Here is a 12,873-nt window from a genome sequence, read left to right as displayed (position 1 = left end):
AGATTATTTTTTTAATGTTGTACGAGAACAATCATATTTCAGTACAAAATTCATCCTGGACAACAAGTTACAATCTATCAGCCATGTTAAGAGGCTAACGGATATGTAATATTTTGTCACAGTGAACTTCATTATATTATGTTTAAAACTGTTTTCATTTTGATATTAAGCAACAATATTTTTCTATTTTTCAGGCCACTAGTCCTCTACGGCCACATCCAGAAAGAATGCCAGGTATGTTTAGATTTTGACTGAATTAGACATTTAGAATGATAATTGTTATATTTTTATACGACCGCAAAAAAATTTTGCGGTCGTATATTGGTATGACGTTAGCGTCGTCGTCGTTGTCCGAAGACACATTGGTTTTCCCACTCTAACTTTAGTTTAAGTGAATGGATCTCTATGAAATTTTACCATAAGGTTCAATACCACAAAAGGAAGGTAGGGATGGAGTTTGGGGGTTATGGTACCAACAGTTAAGGTTTTAGGGGCCAAAAAGGGGCCAAAAATAAGCATTTTTGTAACTTCCAGACATAACTTGTGTGTTAGTATATGGATCTCTCTGGCATTGTACCGCAAGGTTCCATATCACAAAGGGAATGCTGGGATTGATTTTGGGGGTAATTGCCTCAAAATTTTAGGAATAAGGGGCCAAAAATAAGCATTTTTCTTGTTTCCAGACAATAACTTGTGTTCAAGTGTATGGATCTCTCTGAAATTGTACTGCAAGGTACCATACCACAAAGGGAAGGCTGGGATTGATTTTGGGGGTAATTGCCTCAAAATTTTAGGAATTAGGGGCCAAAAAGGAGCAAAAAACAAGCATTTTTCTAGTTTCAGGACATTAACTTGTGTGTAAGTGTATGGATCTTTATGAAATTATACTACAAGGTTCCATTCCACAAAGGGAAAGCTTGGTTTGAGTTTGGGGGTAATTGCCCTAAAATTTTAGGAATTTGGGGCCAAAAAGGGGCCAAAAAACAAACATTTCTCTAGTTTCCAGACAATAACTTGTATTCAAGTGTATGGATCTCTCTGAAATTGTACTGCAAGGTACCATACCACAAAGGGAAGGCTGGGATTGAGTTTGGGGGTGATGAATCATAAGGGGGTTCAAAAAATTTGGGGGAAGGATTTTTTTCCCTTTTTTTTCCTTTTTTTTTTCTGTAAAATTTTCCATTTTAAATTGTTTATTTCTGATTTATATATAAAAGCAAATAATAATGATACGGTTTGAATAGGTAAATTAAAAAAATTTAAGTTCTTAGACCACATTCATTCTGTGTCAGAAACCTGTGCTGTGTCAAATATTTAATCACAATCCAAATTCAGTGCTGTATCAAGCTTGAATGTTGTGTCCATACTTGCCCCAACTGTTCAGGGTTCGACCTCTGCGGTCGTATCAAGCTGCGCCCAGCAGAGCATTTTATTCATATCATGTATATAGACAAAGCCAACAATTTTTTAACTGTGTTATATTTTTACATGTAGAAAAAATTGACAGGATAAATCTCTCAAACTCTAAATACTAAATTTTTAAGAAAGCCGTCTGCCTTTCTAGAACTATTATTTTTATTGTTATAGATTTTAAGGAAAGAAACTCAACTTAATAAGTAACTGTACAAAATAAAAATCATTTAAATGCATTACAAAGATTTTATGACTTGAGGATTTCAAGGACTGCAGGATTAGCTAAAAAGGAGTTTTGAATTGGTAGTGGTACCATTTATGCATGACTGTTAAAGAAATACAACAGGGAAAGGGAATGATCCTTGCAAACAATTACATACTTTCAATTGGTAGTTGTATACTGAAATTTTTTTTTTGATAAGTAATGAGATCAAGATAAAGAATAATGTCCCAGTCCCACCAGTACTTTATTTCATTTGTTCAGCCTGTAACAGAATTTTGAAAATTTTCAGCTTTGAAAATGTCACAAGGTAATAAATGGATGTGGTTAGGCAGACTATCATATGTTAACACATAGCATTCTCATTTTTGGTAGTCAAAATTTTGTATCCCAATATGTAAATTATTTAAAAAATATCCAAATACTTCTTATTGAGAATCAGTTACTGTCATATCTATTGTGTAGGAAGAAGAGAAGATGTCTCCAAATAAATTTATTGTTATTCTGTCCTTAGTTGGAAAACCATCTTTATCTAAACCTGAATTTATCAAAAAATAGTCATTTGAAATAACCATATAAGCATTACTATAGATAATTAAAAGGTTCAATTCTAAAATTTATTTAACCATCCTAAGTAATTATTTAAAAGTTATTTGTATTAAAAGTAAGTTTAGATATTGCTGTGCCCAAAAACTTTTAAAAATTATCAAAGTAGACATCCCCACATTTTTCCTGACTTGATCATATTAAACAAAACAGAAAATTTACAAATTGAATAAACATTATTTGTTAAAAGACAACAGTTGTATTCACACAATACATCCATTTTACGTTAAAAAAACAGGTCATCATCCAGGAATTTTCAAATTTACTAGAAAAATAAAAATTTATCATGTAAGAAATGTCTGTTGTGAAAATGGGTGTTACTATATTTGTACTCAGTAAATTAGACCACAATAGATATTGATTGAATAAATCATTTCACTTAAATAGATATATATGTCATGTCATGATATCCACCTCTAAAAATTTCTCAACTTAATATTATCTTTAAACTTATGTGGGTTATTTTTTTAGCTTAAATCCATATCATATGTCATTGATTTTTCAAAATTTATAAGAACAATATTTTGTTAAACTGAAGTTAGGAAATTTGAGTAAAATGCACATGCATGTATATTTAAATAGATTTATATTATGGTACAGTGTCATGCTTGGTGGCTTTCTGTGATGGCAGTAATAAAGAATGTATTTTCTAAATGCCGGCTATAAATGGAGCATTTTAAAAAGGGAACATGCAATTAAAACCCCCAAAGAATATGTAGTGCTACTACAGTGTTTACATTGTATCCGATGAATATATAAATAAGAATATGTGGTAGGATTACTAATGAGACAACTCTCCATCAGAGACCAAAGAATGTGGATTGATGCAACTACAGGTCACTGCATGGCCTTCAACAATGAGCAAAACCTATTTAAAGCAAGCCATACCAGTCCCTAGCATGATAAAATGTGAAACAATTCAAAAATGAAAACCAATAGCCTAATCTATGTCTATTGTGATAATCTTATAATAATAGTATTGAGGTGAAAAGTTTAAAATGATATTTAAAGTTATGGTTACTAATTGTTGTTGTAAAGATATTCTCATTTACATAACACATGTCAAAGGTGTTTAAAATTTATTAATATACTTTAATCAATTTTCTTGTCTTTGATACAGATAAAAAAAATTGTGACTAGACATTAAGCTGACAACAATCGATTACATTGTATTATTTTATGTAGCTATATCTGTACTGTTATCACTGGACATTAAGCTGACAACAATCAATTACGTTGTATTATATTATGTAGCTATATTTGTACTTTTTACTTTGGCATAGATTGAATTACTGCAAACAAGTAATATATAAAGTGATATATATATATACATGTATAACTATCATAGATACTTCGTTATAACCTAGTTTCACCTTTAAATACAATAGCAAAATGTTACAATAATTAGTAACAATAATGTTGGCATAGTAGAGTAAAAAGAGAAAACCTTTTACCTGTCTGCAGCTGACAATCTGATTTAAATTCGATCCGTGGTCAAGCTTTGCTTACAAGGATTGGACAACGCTCCATTCTAATTTCTGTTCTGGTAATTATTACATCAGCCAACAAAATTTCTGCAACCAAATTTATGAAGGTGTGTATGATTACGACTAAACCAGAGGATCCTGAAAGGTCTTAAAACAGGAAGAAGAACAGAGCTCTGTCAGATCCTTGAAAGCAATCAGATTAAATGTCTGACTGAATATTTTAGTATATTATGGACAGCTTACTATCTTATTGTATAAATGAAGAAATAAAATTTGTCACTTTTAGTAGAACATTTATTGTTCGACAGTTAAAGGATGAATATATTAGTTTATATTTCATTCTTTTCAAAGCATAATTTAGATATGATACATATACGTTTGTAATTATTCAAACAGAGATATTTTATTTTTCAGAATTGAAACATACATCACATACTTTAGAGCCTTTACTAGTGACTGCCAACAAATCTCAGACTCCACCTAAAAAGGCAAAGTGGCATTTAGGTAAAACTATACAAACTTTATCAAGTGGTATAAATAGCACAATAACATTAGGAAGAGGATAGATTAACATCATTAATGTTAGATGAACTATGGATCATGCTAGTTTGACTGCACATGATTGCCCAACTACACTGAATCCTGTTTGCTACCTTTGAAACCATTGGACAACTGAATTAGAGACTTCAGTTTCATGTCAGTTCCCACTTGCTACAACAGAGTAACAGAAAATATGACTAATTATAGAATAGCCCTACATTGTGTTGTTTTAGAAACAAGTAAAAATTTGGAATTTAAATGTACATCATTTGTTTGGAAAATGTTTACAAAAAGTTGCGATTTGAAATATCTGATTACTTGCACCTCATGATACTAATTTGGAAGGCTTTATGAGCATTTTTATCTTGATGCATGCAATTTTCACGTAACTATTATTTATAAAATTAGTTCTTATTCCTGATTATTAAATTTTTTCACTAGTCTGCAATTCTTATTCATTATATAACTTTGCAATTAAATTCTACTGAAACTTTATGGAATCAGTAAAATTTATCACAAAATGCTTATTCCCATTTCTGGCTTATTTCAGTCAGCTTCTTGTAATATGCTGATCTTGGATAAAAATTATGGATTTGATTTTTTGCTAGATCAAACCAAAGACTTTTAAAATTTGTATTTGCTAATTCTCCACTGCTACCATTCTTAGAGCCAAGAAAATGTGTTAAGAGTGTGGGTAACATGTTGTCCTACTTATTGTAACCTTCTGGTTTAGAATGTGTTCAAAGTTTGGCTGAACTTGTGATTTTGATCAAAACAAGATTCACATTAGAATTGGTCACATTTAAATTATTACATGTAGTTTGAGTTTCCATTGTATCGACTCATTCATCTTTTATGTAATAAGTACTGTAAACATGTGATATGTGCATCAGTCAAAACATCAACTGATTTTCTATCATAACTGATATTGTTATATTTTAGGTATAAGATCACAGAGCAAACCACAGGACATTATGCATGAGGTATACAGAGCTATGAAGACATTGAATTATGTAAGTTTTCATCACATTCAGACTATTTACAGAGAACATTCTATATTGGTATCTAAGGAATAGGATACCAAAGATTCAATGATGGTCCTAGAAATTGATGAAACTCAAATTTAGAATTATTCCACAATTTTAAGGAAAAGATATTTTTACATAGGTATCTGATTGACGAAAATTATAATTATTTTCATCGCATAGAATAAGCTTTAGAGTCATTACACAGAAATTAGGCAATATATATAATGAACAACCATTAAATATGATTTCAGGAATGGAAGGTAATAAACCATTATCATGTTCGAGTTCGGAGGAAGAACCCAGTATCTGGTAGATTTGTGAGTATAAATAACTTTATCAAAAAATTAACAACATATAGTTTCTACTGCTGTGTAATGTCAGATGGGATGTTCACAGGAAGGGAGAGTTGAATGTTTGAAAAGTCAACTACTAAGAGTGGATAATTAATGATATTGCAGTAAAACAATTTGTTTCTGGGTTGATTTCATGAAGATACATGTATTTAGGCAAACTTAGATATTCTTTTCTGATGAACTTCAAAAGATTGTGTTCTTTCTGTAAAAGAGCATCAGGAATGGATGCCTTTTCCATGCCATTACAATAGCAAAACTATTGAATTGCTACAAATTTGTTTTTATAATCGAATTTCACTCAAGAAGAGATAAAAAACAAGCAAACAACATATCAATTATCATGAAAAAAACAGGCAAAAAAGTATTGCTCTACAAAGAATGAAAAAATGTAACTTATATTCTATCAACATATTACTAGTAAATTCAGAATATGCAGTTTATATTGATTATTTGATAAAAAGGTATATTTACAGGTAATTTTTCTGACAGTCAAAAGACAAAAACTGTAAACACAATATAAAGATTGGCTTGGTATAATTGTCACAGGGAAATGAAAGCTAGATAACCCAGCTAGTTAGAAATATATTTAAGACATGCATGAGTTGTTATCAATTGTTTTAAGTTTTTAAAAAGAACATCAGTTGTAGATTTTATATTTTTTTTTCAACCATATTTAATATAATGTAATTTTAATTAATTTAATTTTTTCAGTCAAAAATGAGTTTACAGCTATATCAGGTTGATCAGAAGAGTTTCCTTCTTGATTTCAAAAGTCTGAACTCGGTAGAATTGAGGGAATCGTCAGTAGCATCATCAGAATCTTCCCAGAGTTCAATGGCACACAGTTTACCAGCTACACCAGCCTCATTTTCAGATCTAGGTAATTTTAGTGTACATTCCATTTTCATTTTGCATCTCTTCCTAACCATTGTCTTGTTCACAAAGAAGACTTTTTATAGAATTTTTTACAGTGAGTACTGCTTCATTCAGTGGAATATTTGATTCACCAGTAAATAACTGGAATTGTGCACACAGACACTAAAGATCACTATTATGTTATAACACTGACTGTCAAGCATTTTTGTACAGCAGTATGCACAGAGAAACTTTGTTGTCCTTTTCAGAATCAAAGATATGAACTCTTGATGCCTTGGAATTTATAATATTTAATTATAATTAAGGAATACCTATATTTTACAGTATGTCATTTTTCTAAACCTTTAAAGGTGTCATTATCTTTTTATGGAATTTACAGTCAACATTTTCCATAATCTCTTGTATAAATAGGTTTGAGTCAATTTCCTGTCTGTCTTGAAAATATGGATTTTTCAAAATTACCTCATGTCTTTCTCTTATGAGATTGACTTCCAGAATTCTTAAGTCCAGTCGATTTTTACAAGTAGATCATTACAGTTTTATGTGACATGGTGGTCTCAAATTTGAACCTAAAATGTCCTGCATATTTATTAAATTTATTGAATGGCTTTATGCTTTGTTAAAACCAAATAAGATGAATCTCTTACAGTAAGTGTTCATGAAAAATTTCTTACAAGTGATACATTCAATTTTAAACTTTTTACAAAATGTCAGATGATGGAACTATAACTACTCTAGTTAAACTCTCAAGCCATCCTGAAGTGATTTCAATAGCTAACAGTCGTTTAAATAGTTGTCTGTAAAATTCTGTTAGAACTGACTTGTTGCAAGAAAAATGAACAGTTGTACCTGTTTTGATGTAAGGTATTAATTGAAATGTTGAAATGAAACATTAACGTGATTGACCAATCTTGATTCAAAGAGTTTTTTATTTTATATTTATGTCTCATTTTTTATTACAGCAAAAAGGATTATGTTATTTTCAAATGATTCCTTTGAAATTGAAATTAGCTTTTTAGCTCACCTGTTTTGGGTTGCTGCCCCTGAATAGGTAATTTTAAGGAAATTTTGCATTTTTTGGTTATTATCTTGAATATTATTATAGATAGAGATAAACTGTAAACAGCAATAATGTTCAGCAAAGTAAGATCTACAAATAAGTCAACTTGACCAAAATGGTCAGTTGACCCCTTAAGGAGTTATTGCCCTTTATAGTCAATTTTTAACCATTTTTCTCCTCTGAATCTACTAAGATAAATTTAACCAAACTTGTCCACAATCATCATTAGGGTATGTAGTTTAAAAAATGTGTCCGATTACCCCGCCCACGAACCAAGATGGCCGACATGGCTAAATAATAGAACATCGGGTAAAATGCAGTTTTTGGCTCATATCTCTGAAACCAAAGCATTTAAGGCAAATCTTTTAGCAGATAAAATTGTTCATTAGGTCAAGATCTATCTGCCCTGAAATTTTCAGACCAATCAGGCAACACGTTGTTGGGTTGCTGCCCCTGAATTGGTAATTTTAAGAAAATTTTGCAGCTTTTGGTTATTATCTTGAATATTATTATAGATAGAGATAAACTGTGACAGCAATAATGTACAGCAAAGTAAGATCTACAAATAAGTCAACATGACCAAAATTGTCAATTGACCCCTTAAGGAGTTATTGCCCTTTATAGTCAATTTTTTACAATTTTCATAAATTTTGTAAATTTTTGTAAATTTTTACAAAATATTTTCCACTGTAACTACTGGGCCAAGTTCATTATAGATAGAGATAATTATAAGCAGCAAGAATGTTCAGTAAAGTAAGATCTACAAACACATCACCATCACCAAAACACAATTTTGTCTTGAATCCATCTGTGTCCTTTGTTTAATATGCACATAGACCAAGGTGAGCGACACAGGCTCTTTAGAGCCTCTAGTTTATCTGTAATAACTAAACTGGAATATGTCAATATAATTTTTATTACAATTTTTGTATTATAATGAGTAATGAATATAAAGTTAAAAACCAACTAAAGGTAAAGAGTAAAAAAAAATATAATGATTGAAATTCATTTAAGGTAGATGGGGTGTCTAAATTATAATCCATAGAATTTTTTAATAATTTGCCAAAATGTAGTTTATATCATGCTTATTTAAAAAAAATATTAAAAGAATGGGTCACAGGGCTTATTTTCACATTACAGGTTGTGCAAAATTGACAGATTTTGTATAGATTATGCATGGAAAACCCAATTTTCTGCCATAAAACGAAAACTACACCATAGATAGCTCTCATATTATGCTTTCAGATAAGAAAAAGAAAAAATGGGGTCACAGGACCCGTTTTCTTGCTACATAATAAAATAGGTAAATTCCTAACACATTCTATTGTAAAAGTAACTTTATTTGAATGATCTGCCCTTACATTTGAGTTGCCTCCCCTCATGTGGCAAAGTTGGAAAATATTGAATCTAACAAAAGTATTCTGTTTTTTGTAAAATACAACCATAAATATGATAAAACATGTCATTTTCTATATTGAATTGAAAATGTTTACACATGAATTACCTACTACTCTCAAAATTTGCACATTTTATTAAAGATCTAGACCGATTGTTTTCTGGTATTTCAAAATCCAAGATGGAGGAAGACACCCTATCTACCTTAATAAATGACTGCTGGTAAAATTTTCGAGTTAAGTGATATTTTTCAATTCTATGTGACTTTTTTTAATGATAATTGAATAGAAATATATTATGGAAAATAGAAATAATTCAGTGAAATGATTCAGCATCAGTTAAAATGAAAACAGTTAAGAGAAAAGCAAAGTATCCATGATCTGTCATATTCATTAAGGTATAAGTAACGACCATTATCATTCATTTCTGCCAAATTAATGTCCCACATCTTTATAATTGCAGTGATAGTGAAGCCTTTTGTCTCGGCAGGGAAGGTGACTGAAAACATTCCTCGTCATCGTAAAATACTATTTCGTAATATTGAACGTTTTCCTTGTTGTCGTTTACCGTATACTCCATTCAGTATACTTCCAGGTGAAGACTTATTACTGTCCTGCCGATTTTCTTAAGCTATTTAGTGCCATTTTGTTTTGCAGGCACGAATCCTATACTCATTACTAAAATAACTGTCTATGTTTCAGTGGCAGCTCATGTAGATTTCATGCATGCTTTTAATAATTATGAAAGCTACTTTTAAATAAAATAATAAATATTCGAAATATTAAGCACATTTCTTATGGTTTGTAGAAAATTTAGTGGAAGTTGTTTTCAGATGCCAGTTATTATACTCCATGCCAACACAGTTTTTTGGGGGATTATATAGGAATTACCCTGTTCATGTGTCCTATAAGCTTATCTCCTATACTACTGAACAGATATTGATGAAATCTTACACAGTTGTAAAACACTACCTGAGGATTTACATAGAAGGAATATAACCCTGGTCTGCCATGTTTAAGTGGAGATAGTTTATGTACTTACTTCAAAATACTAGAAGTTTTGGGGGCAGGGGGATATCCATTTGTAATTTCACTCACAGTTCTATTTCTCCACTATTTATTGAAGATGAAATCCTAGGTTGTGATAAGCTGGCTTGTGAAGACAGGTTCTGCTGATACAGAAATGGACATGTTTTTTATTTTCCTCTTTTTTTGTGCATGATCTATCAGCTTGAAAAATAAAACAAAATGCATCACAAAAATGAGCATATTTCAAACACATTTTCACGTAAATGATCAAATCTTTCCCATTTGTGACAAGAGTTGTAAAGTAACAAACTTGAGATGTTAAAACCAGGATTCTATGGAATAAATTAAAAAAAAAGACAATTTCATATGTAATGTGTGTGTGCTTTGGTAATACTGAGTTGACAGTTCACTTAATCTTGTTTTAGACATATGGATGAATTATGTTGCATCTACTTTGCATTTTAAAATCAAGTAAACTAGTGCCTCTCCAAAAAAGAAAAAAAAATTGCCACAAAATCTTTGATTTGTACTGATAGCAGTGTTATGACAACCTCATTTCATTGAATGATTAGGTCAGAAATAATTTTTACAAACTGTTATTATTTCTGAAATATAAGTTTCAGAGTGCTATATAAATATAAACTTCATATTAAAAATCAATTTCATCAGTTCAGATTAAGAAGAAAATCTTCCAAATAAATAGGCAGAATGACAATGTATTACAGTATATTTACAAATCTTCTACTCTTCTTCCTCTTCCTGAACATGCATGAAATATTTGCCACTGGACGTTAAGCAACCAAAAATCAATCAATCTACTCTTCTTCCTACACAAGAGCAAAATATGAAATTATTGTTAAAATTAATAAGAAATTTCTATCATTTAGTGGATATATTCATAATTGGTCCTTTTCCCCATCAAATATCACACGAAAATTACAACAGTAGGAAGCTTCTTACATTGCTCAACAGTTGATTTATATTTCAAGTTTGTATAGTTCAGACAAACTTTGGAGCTTTATATCATTAAAAAAAGCAACAAATAATTTTAAATGAATTCTAAAGATAAACATATTGGCTGATGGGAAAATTTGAGCATACTGTTATCTCTAAATATCATTGTAAAAAACTGACAGTAGTAATTTTGATAGAGCAAACATAAGGGTTCTTAATATTCTCAGGAAGTCCAATGTAGAAAATCATTGAGTATGAATGGAAGTCAGGACCATATCACATTATGTAAGTCTAAACACTTGTTAATAAGAGAAATCCCAGTATATAAGTTTATATGTGTAATGTCAAGACCTGTTGAAAAATAATAATATGCTTATAACATAATGGCCATTCACTGAATATAACCTTTTCTTATATCAGAAATTTGTTGTCTTCTTTTTCAATTTTTATATTAAAAAAAAGTAGGAAGATGGTTGTAACCCCTGGTGTTTTTTGTTCACCTGAGACGAAAGGGAGACATTTCCAGCAGTGTTTACTGCTTAAGTTAGTTTGATATGAACTACTAGTACTTGTGATAGTTCAATGATATTTTCTATAAAGTTGCATTACTATCAGAACATATCAGTTTGACATCTATTTCAAGACCCTGCCCCCTAGGTCATGGTCCAGTGACTGAATTAATTATCAATTTTCAATGTTAAGTTTTCTGCTAAAGTCAGTTTGATAGGAACTACTTGTGATAGATCATTGATATTTTGTATAAAGTTTCATTACTTTAAGTACATTTCAGTTTGCGGACTATTTCGAGGCCCTGTCCCCTAGGTTATGGTTCAGTGACATTGAATTGATAAGCAATGTTGCTGTCCATCAGATTGTCATTTTTAAAATTTTTTGCCCACAGGCGAGATGAATCTCTGTGTCGAAAGTCAGTATTTTAATTTTGATCCTCCTGATTGGCAATACTAATTTATGATCTATTTAAATGATTAAATGTTAAAGTTATAATTTCTTTTGTGGAATGACTCTCCGGTTACATTACTGTTTTAACTTCGGTCATGATTTCTGCAGATATGATCAGTCGTAAGAAAATAATCACATAGTGTGCCTCCTGCGATATCTTAAATTTATTTAAGAATAAATATCATTTGCAAAGGATTATTATAGGGCATGCTTCTTATGATAGTAAAATTGATTTTGTGGTGTTTTATTGTTGTTTTCTGTGATGTCTTTCTTCAAACTTGACATAGATAATTACTCAATAGGGATGTGCTGTTTGCATCTACTGTACTTGTTAAGTCTGGTACATAAATTATTTAGTTAAGGCATAGCTATTTTACTGTCAGCTACTATTATTTTGAATGATCACATGAACTTGTGGTTTGCATAGTTTATTTTGTGACAGTAATGAGATGTGTGTATGTGTGATATCTTGACTATGGATCTGGAAATAACAGATAACTTTTTTTATATTAATTAAACCATTTTTGAACGTTTTGGCCACTGGCCTTCTTTAGTTTCTCTATTATCCTTCTTACCTACATGGCAGACATGTCACTTTTCACAATCATTTAGATGTTATACATTTAGATCCTTGGTAATATTATGACTTCTATACATTTAGATCATAGGTAATGTTTAATTGTTATGACCTCTATACATTTATATCCTTGTTAATGTTATGACCTCTATACATTTATATCCTTGGTAATGTTATGACATCATAATAATTACCTTTTGTATGATCAAAAATATATGTGCTATATACTTGGACATTTTTTTTTTTATATTTTTTGCCATCTCTATTAACACTTTTATTAATTTTTCATTTAATTTCAAATTTTATATATGTCCTTTATATTGTGTATACATTCAATTTGTACAATTACAGTAAATTTTTCTTTTTTTGTGGGGGG

General features: G+C 30.4%; 1 protein-coding gene across 9 annotated transcripts in view; it reads left to right on the top strand.

Moving 5' to 3' along the window:
* The window catches only part of LOC127733673 (5'-AMP-activated protein kinase catalytic subunit alpha-2-like), a 51,794-nt gene that overhangs the window by 30,658 nt on the left and 8,263 nt on the right, over nucleotides 1–12,873 (top strand). For 5 of the 9 annotated variants that reach the window (XM_052243009.1, XM_052243002.1, XM_052242990.1 and 2 more), the window contains 6 exons: nucleotides 195–234; nucleotides 4,141–4,230; nucleotides 5,209–5,279; nucleotides 5,546–5,611; nucleotides 6,359–6,527; nucleotides 9,441–9,572. In XM_052243009.1, coding sequence (XP_052098969.1) covers nucleotides 195–234; nucleotides 4,141–4,230; nucleotides 5,209–5,279; nucleotides 5,546–5,611; nucleotides 6,359–6,527; nucleotides 9,441–9,572 — 568 coding nt within the window. The remainder of the gene's footprint in view (nucleotides 1–194; nucleotides 235–4,140; nucleotides 4,231–5,208; nucleotides 5,280–5,545; nucleotides 5,612–6,358; nucleotides 6,528–9,440; nucleotides 9,573–12,873) is intronic. The other 4 variants (XM_052243046.1, XM_052243038.1, XM_052243031.1 and 1 more) reach the window with 1 other exon arrangement.

This window comes from Mytilus californianus, unplaced genomic scaffold (assembly GCF_021869535.1).
Source record: "Mytilus californianus isolate M0D057914Y unplaced genomic scaffold, xbMytCali1.0.p SCAF_1, whole genome shotgun sequence".
NCBI classification, from domain to species: domain Eukaryota; kingdom Metazoa; phylum Mollusca; class Bivalvia; order Mytilida; family Mytilidae; genus Mytilus; species Mytilus californianus.
Note: the sequence above shows the minus strand (reverse complement) of the source record. Positions and strands in the feature narration are given on the sequence as shown.